At 35.5% G+C, this 21,679-nt stretch overlaps 1 protein-coding gene and 1 long non-coding RNA gene across 2 annotated transcripts; one reads left to right on the top strand and one right to left on the bottom strand.

Annotated features, from left to right (window-relative positions):
- Window positions 1-1,862: 1,862 nt before the first annotated feature.
- Window positions 1,863-3,924, bottom strand: LOC131166451 (uncharacterized). Its single transcript, XR_009139853.1, has 3 exons — window positions 3,864-3,924; window positions 3,350-3,413; window positions 1,863-1,990 (listed from the first exon to the last, which is right to left on the bottom strand). It is a non-coding gene; the product is annotated as an uncharacterized LOC131166451 (long non-coding RNA).
- A 1,833-nt stretch (window positions 3,925-5,757) lies between these two features.
- Window positions 5,758-20,551, top strand: LOC131166721 (probable U3 small nucleolar RNA-associated protein 7). The gene is made up of 8 exons (XM_058125295.1): window positions 5,758-6,258; window positions 6,908-6,973; window positions 7,050-7,139; window positions 7,691-7,823; window positions 11,341-11,459; window positions 15,312-15,379; window positions 15,626-15,674; window positions 19,019-20,551. Exons 1-8 carry the CDS (start codon window positions 6,250-6,252, stop codon window positions 20,045-20,047), a joined length of 1,563 nt encoding a protein of 520 aa, XP_057981278.1. The 5' UTR covers window positions 5,758-6,249; the 3' UTR covers window positions 20,048-20,551.
- Window positions 20,552-21,679: the final 1,128 nt, after the last annotated feature.

Below are 21,679 nucleotides of genomic sequence, written 5' to 3' on the forward strand. Positions count from 1 at the left end.
AGAAATTAACACAAAGGGAGAAAACTAAAAAGACGAATCTGAACGGTGAAAATTAAGAAGAAAGGGTTAGAAACGACCTCGTAAAATTTCGCATTGATCGGATAAGAAATCGCTGCTTGATTGGCTTCGTCCAGTTCGATGCGCAGACACTAATGACTCCACTGCTGCGGCGGTAATACGGCTGTACAAGACATTAACACAAAGGGAGAAAACTCAAAAGAAGAATCTGAACGGTGAAAATTAAGATGAAAGGGTTAGGAAACACCTCATAAAGTTTTGCATTAATCGGATAAGAAATCGTTGCTCGATTGGTTTCATCTAGTTGACTGCGCAAACGCCAACGACTCCATTGCCGCCGCACAAGACTGCAAGGTAAGATTTTTCTTTCTTTGGTCTGTGCCTCCTCCCCTTTGGCTTGGCTATGCCCCCCTTTTATAAAAAAAAATTCTGTAAACCCTAAAAAAAACTTCCTTTTTGATTTTATTTTTCTTTTTCTTTTCTTTTTTTTTTGCTTTTACTATTATGGTAATAATGAAAATAGTAATAGTAATAATAATTATAATAATAATAATAATAAAATCAATAAGGTAATAATAATAATAATAATAAATAATAGTAGTAAAAGTAAAAATAATAAAGATACTATCAATAAAATAATAATAATAAGACTAGTAATAATAATAATACTAATAGTAATAGTAAAAATGACAATAATAAAATAATAATAATAATTATTATTATAGCAAAAAATAAAAATAAAAATAAAAATGAAGTAATAATAACAATGTAAATAATAATAATAATAATAATAATAATAATAATAATCATATCGGGCCTGGGTAAAAATGGGGTGTCTACACCTATAACTACCAATTAACTAAATACTGGGTAGAAAGTCTTACCCTGGATTTGGGATGGTTTCCAACTCAGCCCCACCGACGATCTGCTCCGACAGACTTGCAGAGAACTTTTTTAGGAGCGTCGTGGTGGCTTCAGATCGTCGAACCGGCGGAAATCCGACCCAAAATCTTAGTGAGAAGGAGGAGAAACTGTAGGGTAAGAGAGAGAAGTTTTGCGCAGGAAATTTTGGCCAAAAATGAATTTTAGGCCTATTTAAACTGTGGCCTTCGTCGACGAGCCACGTCACCTCATTGACGAGGCCAAATAAAATTCGTCAAAAAACTCTCCCCTTCGTCAACGAAATTCAGAAACCCTAAAATCATCCCCTCGGTATTTCCTCGTCAACGAGACACATCACCTCGTCGACGAGTGCTGTAGAAAGTTCATTGACGAATCCTATTCTCGTCGACGAGCTCCTATTATACCCTCGTCAACAAATCCCTTGTATTCGTCGACGAGGAGCTGAAAAATTTATCGGGATTATCCTTTCCAAAATGCAACGTCGTTGATGAAGTCGACTGCCTCCTTCTGTTTCCGACTTCTATTTCCCTTTCTTTTTATTATTTAAATACCATAATTCCGTGGGTCGTTACACACCTGATGTTGATGGGGGACATGCTTTTCCTAACTTTTTTGCTGTAAAATCAGGTGGAACATATCCTCCATTTTCTTTTGAAAAGCAAGAAATTTTTCCCTGGTGACCCCGGATGGTTGTGCGTGTGACGCCCCGATTTTCATACAATTTTTTTTATAATAAATAAATAATCACGTCATAAATTCACAACATTCACAAATCGGCCACGTCAATAATCCTAGTACCATTCATACAACCCGACCCGCATTGGGTACTGGGTAAAAAGTATTTTATTATATTCAACCTAACAGCGGAAGACAATATACACATATCAGTCAAAATAAAATACCCAGAGTATCAACATACATACAAATATTCACATTACCTTCCCATACTAAAAATTACTATTCAACTCTAGGGGAATTACATCTCCCCTAGTACAAAAACTCACCCTATGTATCAGGGTCTCAGCTCTCTACTATTACGGAGCTCTATCACCCGGCCGGTCTCTGTTCCCTGAAAAATTTAGATAAATTGGGTGAGACACATCTCAGTAAGAAGGAATAAATTATTTACAGTGTGTGGCCAAATGAGTACAATTATAATACACTTTATTTTTCAAATCACCATTTCATCTGAGAAAATACACTGTATTCACATACACATAATCATATAGATATACAACACAAGCTTTTATAAGCTTTAAAATCATTTATCAAATTCAATGATTTCCAACACATATTTACCTGCGAAATTCCTGAGAATAGGGAAGATTACCCGCCTATACATGTAATTTCCCTCTGCCCTAACATGTTATGCAGCCAGGTATGGCCACATCTGATACCCATCAGGGCACTCACCTTACTCAGTAAGCCCTTAGGCGGAGAGTTTCACTTTGCCTTAATTATTTAAATTATTAACTCACATTGTTCCATTTCTCAATTTTATCATTCTCTATTTCTCAATTTCCATTCTTTCTTTCATTCCTCATTTTAGCCAATTTAATCATTCTTTCACTTTTCATTTTCACTTTACTTTTCGGCTCATGAGTATCCTCGGTATCAAATACCAACATCGCGTCTGTAACTCGTGGCCACCCTGAGGATCTTTCTATACACGCCATGCTTCCCCCCATGGTCAAGGTTGTGCGGCCCGAAGGCTGGATCTAAAATCGGTTGGCCGACCCGGTTAGATCAAATATCATATCACATATCCCGTCTGTAGTACGACTGGCCGGCCTAATACCCTGATCCGGACTCAGGGGGCTCAACAACCCTACACAATGGCATAGTCGACTAACACCACTTGCAACGGTACCGTACTAAATATCATAACCATCCAACAGGGTTTACCACCACATACCCGCAATCATTATGCGGTAATGACATTTCATCAATTATATTTCAGTATATCACAATTCAGTTCAATATAAATATTCTCATCATTTTCTATGCACATTTCATCATCTCGTAATATCATATATCATATTTCATGTATTTTTCACATTTTCCCAAAATACTTATTTCTCATGCAAATAATTTCCACTCACAAATAAATACCACATTTCATTATTTTCCAATATCAATAATTCACAAAATCTCATTTTCCAGGCAAAACATTTCTACTCATATAATAATACCATATTACATTATTTTTCACTAATTAGATCAATAATTCTCATTTCAATATTTTCTCAGAATTACACATTATTATATTTTACACTCCAAAATATCACAATTTATAATTACTCAAATGCCACACAATTTATCTGATATTTATATCATAATAATTTTCAGACAAAATATCATATGCTCAATTTCACGTATTCATTCAAGTAATAATTCTAAAAACACTGCTATAATTTATTCCCCTTACCTGACTTACTGAGAGTCTCCCTAGAATCCCAAATTCTACGCCCTTGGCGTCCGAAATTCAACTCCTGCAATTTACATTTTTTCCCAAATTAATTAATCTATTTCTCCAAAATAATACCCATCTAGCCTTCCCTAAACTCCATATACCTCAAATTAATATTTAAACTATTATTTAACACCCTCACTTAATTTTCTAAATTTTGCCTGCAGGTCTCAAAATTACACCTGGGCCCTCATCCGGGTCCTAAATTCCAGAAATCCTACTGCAACCCAAAATGCTCAATATTTTAGCATTTCTAAATTAATGTTAATTAATTAAAAATAAGCCCCTTAAGAACCCCCGCACCCCAAATTTGGGGATTTAGCCCGACACCCCCATGAGAATTCCGTCCCACTAGACTTTTAGAGAATCATCCCTAGATTCTTGTGGTGGTGTCCGTTTGTCAATTGGGCTTATATTTTGTAAGAAATTAAAGAAAAATGGAAAAATAGCTTACCCCAGGGAATATACTTACGTCGCTCGTACCGCCGATCCGCTCCGGTAGAAATGACGGTAGCGGCGAATGGAGTCTAGTGGTATCTTCGGATTTTCGATCGGGCGAAAATCCGCCACGAAATCGAGGAGAGAGGGAGAGAGAACGTGAGGAGAGAGAGAGGACCTGCGCTGCTGCAGGAAAAGGAAAATAAAAGAAGAAGAAAAGAAAGAAGAAGAAGAAGAAGAAGAAGAAGAAGAAGCCTGAAGCTTCTAGGCTTCAGGAAATAATAATAATAATGATAATATATTTAATTAATATTAATAATAATATATTTTATTAATAAAAATAAAAATAAATTTTAATTAATTAAAATTTTTTTTTCTTTTAAATCTGATTAATTAATTAGTTAATTAATTTATTATTATTTTTAATTTTTAATTTTATTTTTTAAAATCACTTCACTAATCTTCTATAACCCTTTTTGGGGTTATTACAGTGCAGGTGTGGAATGAATGGACTGGGGCGACTCCTTTTCGGTGGTCGGACTGGAGCTAGAACTGCGGGTGGTTGGCATTGTTTGAATGTTGGAGGTCTAGAGTAAGATGATCACCTCTCAAAAGCAAATTCCCACAGACGGCACCAACTGTTGCCCGGTAAAAATCAGCGGGGTTGCTCTTTCGACCTCTAGAACTTGAAAAAGGAAAAGAAATAAAGGCTTGGAGAATTCGGGTTGTACTCCGGGGGATCACTCTGATGCCTGAGTAAAGGAAACGTTTTAGAGAGGCTAGATGCAATAGAAGAATGGGTATTGAATGACTTACCTTAGCCTCTTCCCTGCGTCCCTTCTTATAGTGGCCTGGGTTGACCTTGGAGTTGATTTAACTTTATGGTGTAGGGGCGTGAATCTCTCTTGGGTCATAAAGTGTCCACATATATTACTCTGTTATTTAAGTTACCGACATGGATCTCTCATCCTCTTTATTAGATGAGAGTTGATTGCTCCTGTTAACAGGTCTGACTTGGAGGGTGATGACTGGGTGTTGACTCCTTCTTATAAACTGAGATATTTTGGGGCACATCAATTTTCATAATTTATAAAAATTCATTTTTAAGTTATTAATTTTTTTCCTATTATTTGTTTTAATTGGATTTAATATTTAAAATTAACTTCGTAAATTAAATATTTTATTTATATATAATTTTTAACTAAAATTTAAAACAAAATGATTCTATAAATTCAAAATATAACTAAAATTTAAATATTTATAAAATTTCAATTTTTCAAAAATATAATAAAATTGTTCTTGCAAAGTGACTGAAATATAAAAATTAAGTAAAATAATTTAATAATTCTTGTCTTATTATAATATTTTTAGTTTATATTATTTTGAACTTTTTTTAATTATGCTTTTTGCTTCTTATTGGAATACGTACCGGGTATCCACGCGTTCGTTTTACGGTTCACGTGACTAATCCTGCGCCCCTTGAAGTTGATCCCACAACTCCAAAGGGAGGGTAAATTCAGGAGTCCAAGGGCGGAAGCGAGCCCGGAGGATTTGAATACCTGACCTCGTGAAAGGCACTCACGCAACCCGTACTACCACCTGAACCACACCCTGGGAGTGCTTTTTGCTTCTTATTGAATGAACTAATGAAGTCACAAAAATGAGCATTTATTCAACTAAATCTTATATTATTCTAATTTTAAAAATATTAATCAAATAAAATTTTAATTTTCTTCTCTAATTTTTATTTTTATAATTTTTGAGAAAATTATCCGCCCTCGGTGACTGCACAAAACTAAAACTAAAACTAAAGAGAGGCAGCTTGGAAGACTCGAGGGTTTATCTAGGGTGGCACAACGGGTCAAAACCCGTGATCCATGACCCGCAGTTTAAAACCGGTTCGGATTTATCGTTTATTTGCCTGGCCTGCTAAATAAACACCCCTTGCACTGTTGCACATCAAACCTATCCCGCCGTCTGCATTCCCACGCCTCAAGTCCTCCTGCACCCCACTGACGTGCGCCCTTGGCCCTTGCCCGTCTGCCCATCACGCCGTGGTCGGCGTGGTCCCTTGCCCGTCTGGCCGTCTACCCAGCACCAGCACGTCTCTCGCGTCTCTCGTCTGCCTAGTCTCTCGTGGTTTTAAACCCCCACGATTTAAAAATCTGATTTTGATTTAAACCCCTTCTTCTTCTTCCTCCCATCCTTGCCGTCGGACCTCCGAGAGTCCCAGCCTGCTTCACCGGAGAGTCGGAAATCCCATTCCCTTCGTTCCTGCTGCTTTGTTCTCGGGTGTCTTTTGTCGAAGTCTCGAAGGCCAACGAATCGTCAAATTCTCGAAGGCGAACCAGCTTTTCCTGCTTCGTTTGACTTTGAGCCCAGCCGCAACGATTGGTGCTCCTGCAGAGACTATTTTTGCCATGGAGCAGGTATGTATTGCATTTCATATGAAAAATATCGTAAAACCATGCAATGATTTATTTGTTATTATACGCGGGGAAAGGTTGTCTCTGACAATGATTTGAGTCGTGATCCTTACTCCAGTTTATTGCAATCTATGCGGAGTTTAATGCATCTAAATTAGTACTTTTCTGATCGACACATCTTAGAGCATAACCATGGATGCGTGTAATTGCCTGGCCGAATGAACAATGCGCGCTCACTGTTGGCCTTGATGCACATCACCTTCTTCGGCTGGGAGTAGGGCTTTGGGAATTCCTTGAGCTAAATGCGCGCTCACTGTTGGCCTTGCCCTTTTGAATGAACTCCCTTGGCATGCCCCAAGGGTCTTTGTGGGGGCTTGTGGAGTGGAGTCCTTAACCCTAGGGAATTAGTAGGTGGGATTTTCTGAGACTGACTTTGAGAAAGAGAAGTTTATTTGTTTTGCTGACAGTGAGTGCACGCTGTGAACCATTATCTTGCGATATTTAGTGAAATTAGTTTTAAATTTCAAAACCCGATCTGCAAGCTCAACCTAGGGCTTATATTTGATTCTTAATTCTTGGTAATTTATCTAAATTTGCTTAACATTTTTATGTATAAAATTTTAAAAGTAGTGGGACACACTTAAATTTGCAGGAGAATTCTGATGAGAAGGACATGACAGTGAAGAAGTATCTCAGAGGTGAAGGTGCTAATTTGGAGGTATGATTCTAGTGATTGAGATGTCTAGCTGTGGCTCTTCTTTGCATTTTTAATTGCTTTCCAAATATCCATGCAGGTTTTAAAAGATAAAAAACTGAGGGGGCAACTTGCTATTAGAGAAGAACTATATGGAAGATCTGCAAAAGCAGCTGCCAAGACTGAGAAGGTAACCTTCTATGTGTTTGTAGTTTGTACCGGCTCTTGTCAAACATTTGCTTCTGTTCCTCTGCAATTTTGCATGCATTGGAATCCTAAAGTATTCTTAGGATCAGTGTTTGCATTGAGTTTTATAACTGGAATTAGAGAGGGGCAGTTGAGAAGACCTCCAAGCATAGTAGAAAAAAATACAGTGCTAAGATTTTCCCTTTTGTGGGTAGTAGAGGGATCTTTTATCACTGAAACCGAAGCACCCAGTTAACATGGCGAACCCAATACCTCCCTCCTAAATTTCATGGCTAATTAACAGTCCATTCTAGAATAGACACACCTCTCCAATTTGTGGTGAAATGGAGTTTCTTTTGGTGTTGGAGGAGAGTGGGATTGAGGGTGTGAATAATCTTTTTCTTTTATTTTCAAACGCATAGTTTATTGAGTTTTGGTTTTCATGCGCTTTGATTTGGATACCATGTGGAAATTTAAGATTTTTCTTCTTTTAATAGACACAAATTACCATTTATATCATTTGAATGATTCTTGATTTGTTATGATTTACTTCAGTGGCTTATGCCAAGTGAGGTCGGCTATTTGGAGGCTGAGGGCATAGAGAAGACATGGAGGATCAAACAAGAGTCAATAGCTCGCGAAGTTGATATCGCAAGCTCAAGAAATCAATATGACATTGTCTTGCCAGGTTAATACCCTCTGTTAGATTGCTTTTAGATTTTTCCTGTTGGTATTATACAATGAAGAGGAATGCTAGGAGCAATTGCTTCATTGTTATGAATGTACTTGGGGTTTTCTTAACATATTGCTTGACAACCTAACTGAAGAAATAATTTGGTTGTTATATGCATAATTAAAATTATTTTAAATGATCAGGGGCATTTAGTTTGCAGCGTAAAAAATATTTCAATGGCGTTCTCAGGAATCCTTTTTCTTTTTTTGATAAATAAAGGAATATTTATTGAAAAGGCATCAAGGGGTTATCAGCCCATATTATAGAAAGTCAACCACCCTGAAGGGTGTCACAAAGATCAAATATTACATTATTGTCATTGAAGAAATTCTAGGAATCTTGTGAGTGAGATATTTGCCTTATGTAAACATTTTTGTTTAATTTGCATTATAATAGTCTGAGGTATGTACATAGATTCCCATATGGTTCAACATGGGAATGGCAAACATTTCTAGAAGATGAGTAGATGACTATTATACCCTTGAAGTGTAACTAACATGAAAAATAATTATATTTTTAACATAAAAACCTACTAAAAATATGTACTTTATTAAAACCATGTCTCAAAATTTCCAACAATCATATATTATAAAAATTCAACACTTAAACAATCAATTAACCCAAATAATTGAGGGCAATATGTGTCTGAGTATTAATCATTATATTAAATTATTACAAACAATTAATAATATTATTGTTTTTATTTTATTAATAATTTATTATTTAAAAGTAATAATAGAGAGTGATAATACTATATCATAGGGGCCCAACCTGCCAAAATATTGAGGGGAATTGGTCCAAAAAGTAGGATTCCCTAAAACTTACCCACGGGGAGCATGGGAGTTTTGTGAAAATTTTTCTTCTCAAGGACGTTAATACACCCACCACATGAGGTACCGGTGTGTAAACAAATGCGGGAATGAAAGTCTATCAATCACCATGGGAATCACATTTTCGGGAATGATGCCGTGAACCAAATGGGGTTTAAGGGCTGTTAGGTTTCACTATAAAAAAAAATGTAAATAAAAAACTAGAATGAGAAACAAAACCTGAAAACTGAAAACTAGCTAGTTGCTTGGTTATATTCTCAAAACTGATATAAGTTACGAACCTGATTGAACGCATCTTCAATTTTTGGTATTGGATATTAATTATACCACCCTTCAATTAGCATACAAATTTTCATGATCAAGTGTCGAGCAATGCTAATGGTAACACAGTACCACTATTAAACCTTAATAAATCAAACCTCAGAAATACGTTTTAAGCATGTATTATTAAAATATGATTAGAATAATTAAAAATGAAAAATAATATAAGTCAAAATATAAGGAATAGGAATTACCAAATAATTATTTTACTTAATAATTATAAAATTAAAATTGCTCTATTAGTACTCCGAAAACATCATATTCTATAGGTCACAAATTAGTGAAAATATATTTTGGACAATTTATTCAAATTTTTTAGGAATGTTGGGGATATTTGTTTTAATTTATTTTAATTTTTAACTAGTCATTGCATACACTAGGATTTAATCAATAAAATAAAATTTTGAATGTTAAATTACTGTTGTTACAACAAGTGAAAATAAAATTTTTTGGTTTTGTTGTTGATGCGAAACACTGACAACACAAATTGAAAACTAGAAGCACAAACAAGTGCATTACAGCCGCCTGTTTCTTCGTCATACTACAATGAAAACAGAAAGTAGGAAATCAGAATGATATCAAACAGCCCCATATCTCATCATTGTTGATTAACCCATGTGCAGATATATGCTTGCTTGGCAGCTGTAAAATAACCTTTCTTGCAAAGCTGTGAGCTCTGGGCTTTGCATAATATCTGAAACCTTCTAAGTTCAGTCTGCTTGTAGTCAGAATATGTCCCAATTTTGCTATAATAAAATGCAATTTTTTAAAGATTAATGTGACTTCATATCTCTTCTTTATTTGCTTATCCTGTTGGATATTTGACCTTGTGATGAAGCTTGTAATGGGTTTCCCCGGTAGGTGTATGAAGCTTGTTTGAAATGCTTTGAATCTGTCGTTCTGCCTGCTATTATTTTTTCTTATCTGAAATCATTTCTTATTCTATGTTAACATTTTTTCTTAGCATCTTCTTTAACAATTTTCTCAGCATCGTCATGTCAAATATATTTGATCTATAGGCATGTGATTCTTGTCTGGTGCATGTCATATGCTTATTGCATGCTATCTCAGAAAATAGATCTCACTTTAGTTACATATAGCATCCCCTTTTAACATTTTTTCCTTCTCTATTTCCTTTGAGAACCAAAATCAATCCTGTTGGACTTTTTTGGAATTTCGTGGCCATAAATTCAAATCATTGTGTTCCAATCATACTCAATTTAGGTAAATTCAGCAATATTTTTTTATTATATTTTGGTGTTATCAGCAGTGTTTTAAGAGGCTCAATCGAGGCTCGCCTCAAGGCAAAGCATGCTTAAAATGCCTTGAGGCTCAATCTAAAATACCAAATTCCAAAAAGGCTAATGCATTACATGTTGAGGCTTACGCATTTTTACAAAAAGCACGCCTTTTGCACTTTTTTATTTGAGGCTTACGCATTTTGGGTGTGTGATTCTCAAGGTAGAATTGGTTAGAAAATTTTAACTACATGTTTGTACAAAAGGAATGTTATAATATGAGTTTATTTGTAAAATTCTTCAACCTCAACCTTTCCAAAATAACTAGATTTATATCTAACTTTGTAATGGTACAGCTATCTCTTGTCATGATTTATGTTATGTTCAAGTTAGCAATTTTTGAATGGTCAACAAGTATTTTTCGAAGTACATCTAGTTTTTCTTTTTTACATTATATTTGTGTGGTTTTCTTAATTTTTACTTTATTTTAAATATATATAATTTATTTTAACAAATTTTTATCTTAAAAAACAAATTCTCAAAAGGCTTACACCTCGCCTTTTAAGGGTTAAAACGCCTCGCCTTACTCCTTCACCATGTAAAACATTGGTTATCAGCAATGCTCTTAAATTTTTATATTCAGTATTTGTGACACTTAAAGACTTCCAGATAATAGATTTATCATCTTCACTATAAAGATTCTTGGATTAGATTGTGTTTCATCTCCTGAGTCCTGATTTGGTAGGAGACAGGATTGTCTCCCCCGGGAGTGTTTAGCACTTGGCAGTATGACTTTTTCAGATATACAGGATTGGTTGGATTTATTAGCTTAATTTTGTTTTCCTATTGTATTGTTTTCTTTTTTCTTTTCATTCTTTTTGTTTATTATTTTGAGATACCTCATCCTTGTACATTCTTCTCTCCAAGTAGATTTATTTTTCTATAAAAAAAAATTCATATATGTACAAGTTGTCCCATATATATGGAATTTTATGCGTTTGAGATTGCACATTTGCTTATATCCAGCATAACTTATAAAGAAAATTCACATTGTTACTGTTATTTTTTTGTCCACACGTGCAGAGCTTGGTCCATACAATCTGGATTTCACCTCTAGTGGCCGGTATATGGCAGCTGCGGGACGCAAGGGCCACCTAGCTATCATAGACATGAAAACTATGGGGCTAGTTAAAGAAATTCAGGTATGCTCCTGCCTTTAAAGTCATCTTTATTAGCAATTACAGCTTGCTTGGGCCCCCTTGTAGCTGATGAAAAGGAATATTTAAGAAGGAACTGATGTAAGGGAGCTGATTCATGTTGCTAAAAAAAATCCTCTTTTCCCTTTGTGAAAAAGGATCTGTTAGAATTTAAAAAATAAAAAATAAAAAAAATAGTAAGCTGGTTGAAATGCTTAAAATGACCAAAATGAATATATCACTTTAGGACAAAATAATGTGTCGATATTTTGTAATTTTGTAAAATATATATATGGTCGCTCATAGAATAAAATAAGTTCCTATTAGAGTGGCTGGGAATTTGGAGAAGTCAATGAAAGATTTTTTGTCGTCTGGTTTTCGGGAAGATAAGAGGGATCACCTTGACAGCTGGGAGTTTGTCAGGAGACCTATATCTGAGGGGGTGGGACTTGGAAATATGGTTTCTAAGAACATCCCTTTAATATCTAAATGGTTATGGAGGTTTCTCTTAGAGCCTAACTCCTTATAGAAAAAGATCATTAAGAGTAAGTATGGTATTCATAGTAATGGGTTGGATACCAGGGGAGTGGCATTGTAACCCTTGTGATTTCCTGGAAATTTGTTTCCCAGGTATCTTGTTATTTCTTTCCCCTCATTCATTTTACAGTGGGTAGTGGTGCTCGAGTACGATTCTGGGAGGGTGAGGTTTCATTGGAATTATTAGTGTTGGGCATTTCTGTTTCACGGGATTCCACTTTTGTAGGAATCTCAATGAAAGAGAGATTGATGAGCTCACTTGCTTGTTGAGTGTTTGGATTCTTTTAATCCTAATATAAGGGCGGATGCTAGGCCTTGGATTGGGGATGCTTTGCGATCCTTTTCTTCAAAGTCTTTTTTAATTCATCTTAACAAATTCCTAAATTCTAGGCCTTTCCATCTGTGTCAAAGGCAAAAGTTCCTTTTAAGATTTGGGTTTTCATATGGACTTAAGTCAGATGTGTGCATGATGTAGCGTGAGGAAAACGAGACTAATTGTTATGTATTTCTTCATTTTGGTTGGCAAGGTTTTTGTGGAACAAGTTGCTTTCTTGCTTTGATGAGGTTTGGGTGGCTCTGCAGACTAGTCATGATTTCATAGCAATAAATTTTTAGGGTTTTTGGAAAGGATAGAAGAAAGATAACTTTTTGGAATAGTGCAGTTTTTGCTACGTTGTGGGCACTTTGGCTTGAAAGACCAGAAGACTTCTCTGAACTTGCTTTCAGAGAAAGTAGCTTTCTTTGCTTTTTTTTTAGCTTTTGAGGATCTTTTGTTGTCGATTATCCATAGGTATTGGAAGGCAGCATTGATATAATTCTATTTTATTTTTTTTGAAAGATGCCTTATCCTCCTTCCACTGTAATTTTCTCTATTCATACATTAATGAAATTTTTTGTTATATAAAAATCACTATAATAATCTAGTAGAAGAAGCTAACCTTTAGCTTTTAAAAACTCCAAATCCGTTACTTTGAGGAAGTATCGAATGGATCTTGAAAATAGTTTTAACTTTGTAATGTTATAGGTATCTGTTGTCATGATTTATGTAATGGATGTAAGTCAGCAATTTTTGAATGCTCAACAAGAAGTTTGTAAATTATATTTTATTTTTTTTCATTATATTTATGATTATATTTATTTTTTTTCTTTATTTTAAAAATATATGTGATTAATTTACATATTTTTATCTTTAAAAAAATTCTCAAAAGGCTTATGCCTCACCCATTAAGGGTTAAAATACCTCACCTTGTGCCTTCACCTCTTAAAATACTGATTGTAATTTCAATTAAACTACCTCCGATGCTCATTAAGAACCATGGAATAACCTCCATGTGCACACAAGTTTCAGCAACTTCAAGTTTTCTGGCAGTTCTTGTTTTCATGTGTGTTTGCATGCATGTTGAAAAATTGACCAATTGTTACATCACCATATGTTTGTGAATTAAGTGAGTCCCTGTTGAAGTATTGAGGTTTGTTTATTTAGATAGAAAGGCTGTTAACCCCTCTGGCTCTTTTGTGACAGAAAGTGAGGCAGCTTCAGACTACCTTGAGGCAAATTAAATTGATGGAGAAGTTGCTGTGAGAAAGTTCTACAGCATTAAAATGATTACATTGTTACTTTCTGAATAAGTTTTCAAATATAAGGGAATTATTTTGAATGTTTCATAAAAAAATTGACTCTTATTTCTGAAATTGAAGCAATATGCTTCTTTCAAAATATGCATCAATTTTTGTATGCAGTATGACATACAATCTTAGTAGTAAGAATTTACAGTGGTAAGGACGGATGACCGAGGGCCGCTTGACGGTGGAACGGGGGTTCGAACCCTGCCATTCCGAGTGCATATCCGCGATTTACCCCTACATGTGTGGAGGGCACCGTGCGTGCAAGCGTGGGACTAGTCCGAAGGAGGGGGGTGGCACCCAATGATCCTGGGACACCTGGGTTAACCAAAAAAAAAAGAATTTACAGTGGCACACCAATATATTTAGATGCTTCCTAATTTCTACAGACTTTTGAATAGCTTTGCTAGGCAAATGTTTACTGTCTTTCAAATCTGTTTCGCTCTTTCGCTGGTGCAGGAGCACCCAAGTCTAAAATGGTTAGTATTGCTGTGTCACAGATGTATTTAGATGCTTTCTAATTCTTACAAATTTTTGAATAGCTTAATTAGGGCAAATATTTACTTTCTTCCAAATCTGTTTTGCTCTTGCACTGTTGCAGGAGCATCCAAGTCTAAAATGGAGGCTTAAGTACACCCAAGATTGGCCATTCATGCTAGTATGGACACATTCACTGTTTATGTTACTTGGGGCGCAGTACTATATATGCTAAAAATTATTTTTGTTTTAAAAATAATTTTGGCCTTAAAACACACGCAACACAAGTGTTGGGAGAGCCACATTTATGCATGGGATAGAGATGGAATATTTTGTCAAAAAAAAAAATGAGAGGAGAGATAATCATCAATCCATCCAACATGAGATGGGAGAGACCCAACAAAAATTTTCTTTTCTATTGCCGTGGACTTGGTAGATGAAATAATTTTAAAAATTGATTGTCCAATGCAGTCATGAATTGTCTAGACAAAATATGTTATCAACAGGTGTCAAAAAAGCAATGGTGGACACACTTGTTGCATGGGAACTCAGATGAACTTTCTGTTGCTTTAAGATTCGACCAGGACTTGCTAATTGTCCAATTGGGCCAGAATAAGAATTCAATAACTACAGTTGATGTTTGTTTATCAGAGGGAAAACCTATCAGTGGGACTAATCTTATTAGTGAAAGCTTTTGTAGAACTAGTCCTCACTTAAATTGTTCATGTTTCCACCTACCCTTTTCAATTTGCGTTTTATTTGTGATGTGGATGAAATTCCTTCTACTATTGATGGGTTTGCCATCCTTCCATTATTATTACATGAATTAAACAACGGAAAAGTTGAAAATGATTGCAAGACACTATTAATATTCATTGTTTTCATCATCCCCCACCTTCTGTTCTCTAATGCCACAAATTCATAAATATCTTCATGTAGAATTTTATGCAATACATAATAAGTTAAGTGGAGGAGGTCAGGAAGGTAAATAGGTATTTGCTAGGAAAATTGAACTTTCAGCCTATGGATACACACACATATTTAAAAAGGTTAGACCGTCAATGATAATAATAAATCTTGCTTTTCATTTTCTTTTTGAGTCAAAAATATCCTAAAACCTCCAGTATTATATAATTTCTGCCAATAATGCCCATTTTTATTCAGACGGCTTGCATCCCAATTGATAACAAGTTTTGTGTTGCTTATCTTCAACTCTTTCAGGTTAAGGAAACAGTGCGTGATGTGGTGTTCTTGCACAATGAGCTATTCTTTGCTGCAGCCCAGAAAAAGTGAGTTTCTTTCTTATAGAACTGCTTCTTTTGACATTCTGGGTTAAACTTGATGACAATCTAGATGTACAAATCTCTCATATTTTGTGTCCATAGTATGTATAAAATTAAAATTTACACCTTTGAGTTAAAACATTACTTTTGTCATAAATATAGTGAAGTGGGCTTCGTACTCTGCTAGTACTTTAATCTAGAACGTCTGTATAATTGTTTGATTAATAACCTAAACATTTTAAATTATGACAGGTACCCATATATTTATAATCGGGATGGCACAGAACTTCACTGCTTAAAGGTTAGCATTTTGTCATGATATGAGTCACGTCCAACCTTCTGTGGTATAGTAGAGCCTCTTTGATCCACTCACTACGCCCAAATTGCCAATAATCAGTTTAGTTCATTGTCATGCAAGTTCCCTTGCTTACCTGCATGCATATTCTTCAGATTTATTTTATTTTCTATGTCTGGCATCAATTGTGTGATCCCACTTAATTTCTGGTCCTAGGGATGCGATGATGGGTAGGAAGTTCTTTCTCCATACCTTCTAAACTAAGAAGCACTGGCACGTGTTGGATATCAACTTCTGCCCCAACATGTATTCAACATGTGTCAGAGACTCAGAAATTAATTAATTAAATAATTTTTAATTTTTGGATATGGTGTAGACACTTCCCAACACAGATAAAAGATGTCCAGGAACTTCTTGCAGTGGAGCATTGTGTTTTGTTGCCCACTTTAATTTTATTGTTAACAAAAACACACAAGAAAAAAAGAAGAAAGAAAAGGAGAAGCTGACATTGGTGTGGTTGTATTTTCGAGCTTTCACCCCACTGCACAGGCCTTGCAGTGCACAAATGGGGCCTCTCATCCCCAGAATTCCCCCCTCTCTAAATCCATCGGCAGTTCCCTGCTCCCCATAATTCTTGATGAGCATGCCTCCATCAGCCATGCCCTTGAGTTTGTTTTTTGTGGTTGGACCAATATTAAATATTATGAATGTAGTTGATAATTGTATCAGTTCGTAAAACGCGAGACTGTTAATTGTGCATGAGTGATGCTTTTGTTTCATTTTAAATTAAAAATTACCTCAATGTTTGTCAAAACATGTCTTAAATACATGCATTTTTCTTAATACATTAATTGATTTTCTATGCTGTGTTGTATCCTATTTTTTTTAAAAAATTTTTATTGTCGTATCGATATTTTGCTGTATGTGTGTTAATAGTCAGTGTTAGTAGTCAGTACCGTGTCACATCCATGTCTCATGTCGGCATTACGTCGTATGTGTTTTGTGTTGATATTGGTGTTTGCTTGTTTCTGAATGAGAATTTGGATATAAAACCTTTATCTAAAATACCTGACATCTAGAGATGTAAATAGGGCGGATTTGGAGCAGGAGGGCAGAACACGGATCCGCTGTGCCTACCACCCTGAATCCATCTCAGTGCATTATTTGTATCCTCATCCCCACCTCATTGGAGGGTCTGCCTCCCGCTGGGGATTCGAATCTGAACCACCAACTATGAAAAAACATACAATGTTATGAAAGAAAAACACAATGCCTATGCCTTTATATTTTTAAAATAAAATTACTTTTTAATGTAATTATATTGTTCACAACATAACCTTTCTAGTAGAATAATATTAAATAAAAAAAAAAAAATACTAGATTTAGAATCTGTGTAAAATTGAATGAAAATACTATATTCATTCACACATATACCCATATTTATATATACGCCCACATGCATGCATATACTTGTTTATTTATTTATATTTGAGGCAGTTTTGGTTAAGCGTAGCAGTGTTCAAGGGCAGGCAGATTTGGGGTGGCAAATATATTTCCCACTTGCAACCCCAAATCCATCTTTGGATCACAACATTCATCCCAACGACTGCCTCTAATCTGTTTATGAACTACCAAATGCATCCTTGGTAGGGGTAGATCAGGTCAGGGCATCTACCAGTCCAAACCCATTTACATCCCTAGATACATTCATAAAAAACCTAGTGTTTGGTCCACATATAGTATCCATTGGGCTGCTTGCCCTGCTGCAATGCCACTTACTTAAAACTAGTAATTTTGAATTCTGTGTGGTTCCTGCACATTGATGCCATTGCTTGCATTCCTTTGGGTGGCATTGCTTAAAAGCTGTTTTTCTATACCGCAAAGTTCACATATGGGATTGCAGAAGCTTATCACAAAGTTCTACCGAGTCTTATGGTTGTCACTTGTCATCTCTCTGTCTGAAGGGTCATCCTCCTAATCTGAGTCAAAGCCCCCTGGGGTTGAATGTCTGTGAATTGGGATCACCTACAGGTTACAACCATCATCACAGCATTAAAATGTTTGGTCCTGTTCACTTGTGGAAAACAGTTTTATTTACCATTTCCAGTTTTTTTTTGCTAGGCTATCATTTCCATTTTTCAAATAATTACAAAATTGCAACCTTGTTTTCCAAATTTTGTTCCAGATTTATATAGGATAGTTGGAAAATGTGTGTTTTTTTTTAAATTGTTTTCTAGATTTTCTAAATAAATTTTTAATAATTGGAAAAAAAGGTGGTATTTTTGTAATTATTTGAAAACTTGTAAATGAGAAATGAAAACTTTTTTCCAAAACTAAACAGGCCCTTAAGTTCTAGTATATTTGTTGGTTATGTGAGCACTCTTTTGTCATTGTACTCGATCTAGGATAGCATCTATCAAAAGTTGGAGGGCTTCCTATACTACCTTAGTCCAAGTTTTTTGGCATAAGCTTCTCCCCTTTCTATTGCCACTGATGTACATCAAGGAACTTCTTCTCACTGGGGCACCATTTTGTCTATGCTACAAGTCGCCAAACCATTTTAAATGCACCTTGTTTATCGCCATGGACTCTACTTCTAGCTTAATATGGGTATGTTTGTTTCCTAATCTTTTAGGTTAAAGTACTCATCCATCTTTTCTTATTTCAATAGCATTTGCCTTTTTTTTTTTTTCAGTTGCACAATAGTCTGATCTATATAACAGGCTTATAACTGCCCAATAAAATTATTCTTTGAACTAGTTTGGTATTTTATGATCACATAGCACACCAAACATGCTTCTCCATTTTAACAAAATGTTCTTTGATTCTATGCATTTCTTATTTGATCTCCTCTTGGCTGAATGATTAATTCAAGGTAAAAGAAAAAATCCATTGCTGTTAGGAATTTCTTGATGTTTATTGTTCCCCCATTACTAAAATTGCATTCATATTTTCAAGCTTTCTTCCACATTTATATGTAAAAAGCAGGTCCGATTACGCCTATTCCTAATTCAAAATGGAATGTAAGGATGTAGGGGTCCATATGTAAACATAGTTTCAATTTACCCCTTCTCATAATGAGAATGTATATAACGCTTATTCTGGTCTGATCTGGTATGGAATGAACTTAGAATCATGGAATCGACTCGATCATCAGATTCTAGATTCTAAGTTCATAACCCTAGCCCATTCCCATTTTGAGCGGAATAGATGTTCATTATCATCAACTGTTTTATCTCTAAATTAATATATGCGACCTTTTCTCTTCCATTTTTGAATACATATATGTAGCAACAAAATCATATGTTATTGCACATTCTGATGGAAACAATTTGTACTTTTCTGTGCAGGAACATGGTACAGTATTAAAGCTGGAATTTCTGAAAAACCACTTCCTATTGGCATCCATAAACAAATTTGGGCAGCTTCATTATCAGGATGTTACTATGGGTGGGATGATCGCTAATTATCGAACTGGTCTAGGTCATTGTGATGTAATGCGAGTGAATCCTTTCAATGGAGTAGTTGGTTTGGGTCACACTGGTGGCACATTGACCATGTGGAAGCCCACCAGTGCTGCTCCCCTTGTAAAGATTCTGTGTCATCATGGGCCTGTCTCAGCCTTGGCATTCCACCCCAATGGCCATCTAATGGCTACATCTGGCATGGAGAGGAAAATTAAGATTTGGGACTTGAGGAAATTTGATGTTCTTCAAACATTACCGGGCCATGCCAAGACCTTGGATTTTAGCCAGAAAGGTTTGCTTGCCACTGGTACTGGATCATTTGTGCAAATTTTAGCAGATTTCTCGGGGACTCAGAATTATAGCAGATACATGAGTCATTCTATGGCGAAAGGTTATCAAATAGGAAAACTATTGTTCCGACCGTATGAAGATGTCTTAGGTATTGGGCATTCTATGGGTTTTTCTTCTATTCTTATCCCTGGATCTGGAGAGCCAAACTTTGACTCTTGGGTGGCAAACCCATTTGAAACACCTAAACAGCGGAGGGAGAAAGAGGTGCATTCTCTTCTTGACAAACTTCCACCAGAGACAATTATGTTAGACCCCTCAAAGATTGGTACAGTAAAGCCAACAAGGAAAAAAGAAAAGCCCACAAAGCAGGAAAGGGAGGCTGATATGGAAGCTGCAGTTGCAACTGTGAAGGGCATCAACCAAAAGAAAAAAACAAAGGGGAGGAACAAGCCAAGTAAAAGAACAAAGAAGAAACAGGAGATTGTTGCAAACGCCAAGAGGCCTTTCTTAGATCAACAAAGGAAGGAAGAAGAGTTGTCCAAAAAGAAGCAAAGAGTAAGTGAAGAAAAACAATTACCCAAATCTCTAGAGAGATTTGCTCACAAAACATCAGCGGCATGATTTAGAGTTTTGTAACCTGTGTTGCCTTTCCAAAGCCTAATACAAGTCTGGCCGACGTCCTTCTCCAGTGTCTAGGTTGCCACACATTTCTGTGCCATCTCATTCAACACATTTTTATAGCAAGCTGGTACCAGCCATTGGAAGGAAATTTTGAGTAATTGCTTGCAGTTATTTATTTTTCTTTTTCTCTTGTTTTTACTTTTGTCCGTGAGAGAAGCAGATAGACCTTCCCCAACCGCCCCGCCCCCCGCGCCGCCGGGGGGGGGGGGGGGGTGGGTTTGTTTCTTTTTGGGTGGGTATGTATTTGGTTAGACTGTCACCCCAGCATTTGTTTTGGTTTTACATTCTAGAAGTGTTACCCAAGCACAACCATTTTTGTCAAATCTGAGTATTGAGAAAGTGAATTGATTTGTCTCTTGTTCAATAACGTTATTTTGGGCTGATAATGTAGGCCTTATGTCATCGAAGAAATCATATATTTCAGGTAGTTTATTTGGCTGGTTTCATATTGAAATGTCCATGAAAGTTTGAAGTTGTATGCAGCAGTGCATCAATACTCCAATTTTATAACTCGAAATTAGATCCAAGAGACTGCTTTTGTTGTTAAGAGGATAATATGGGTTATGCATTCATGGGTCTTTGAGGCCTTGTGACGCAAGTATTAAGTATGAAAAGTTTATGGATCCAATTGCTATGGAGTACTCTCTCTCTCTCTCTCTCTCTCTCTCTCTCTCTCGTTATGTTATGTCAACTGCCATTGAGACAACTCTCCATAAATCCAACCATTTTCCCATCCAACTGAAAATACTATTAATCTCCCATTGTCTAGTTGTTAGTCTTAGCATAAGTTGATTTCAATTGCAATGGGTGCCGGAATTAAGATCTCAAGCTTTGACGTAGTTAAATACAGTTTCTTTTGTATTTTGTATAAACTTGCACTAGGGATGTTTAACAACCCACCCAACTCTAATAATCTAATCAACCTAAACCGAATTAACTCAAAAAATCAGTTTCACATAGTTTATGGATTGATTGGTGGTTTTTCATTTTGTATATTTTATTGTATGGGTCAGTTACTCGGGGCCTAAGAAAGAATGCATGTGATGGGTTGTGGAATTAGTAAAGAAAATGAATATATTTTGCATTTTATGATTTAACGTGGTTGATAATATGTATATTATACACCAAATATAACATTTTTAAATTATTTTTTGAACCTCATTTAAATTATGATATCAGAGAAAAATTAAAAATTATTAGATACTTATTGTGTTACATTGTATTGCGACATTGATATTCTTTTTTCTAAGAAATCAACCATCAAATATTTTTAATTTGGGTGACACTAGTTTAAATAGCATTTTCAATATTAGCAAAAGTCTCTCATATGTATTCCTTTGCCTGTATCTTTTTTTCTACTTGCAAATCGAACCATAAATCGGACCTAATCCACTCGATAACCAAATTAATATCAACTGCATCTTCAACCATTTGAATTAAAATTTATTTTTTGTTGAACCAACGAAATTGAATCGATTAGAATTTTAGGTCGAACTTGATCTATAAACATCGCTAATTTGTACCAATTTAAATTTTAGATGTAGATGCAATACACAAATTATTGAGAGTTCA

The sequence above is a fragment of the Malania oleifera genome, chromosome 10 (genome assembly GCF_029873635.1).
Source record: "Malania oleifera isolate guangnan ecotype guangnan chromosome 10, ASM2987363v1, whole genome shotgun sequence".
Taxonomy (NCBI): domain Eukaryota; kingdom Viridiplantae; phylum Streptophyta; class Magnoliopsida; order Santalales; family Ximeniaceae; genus Malania; species Malania oleifera.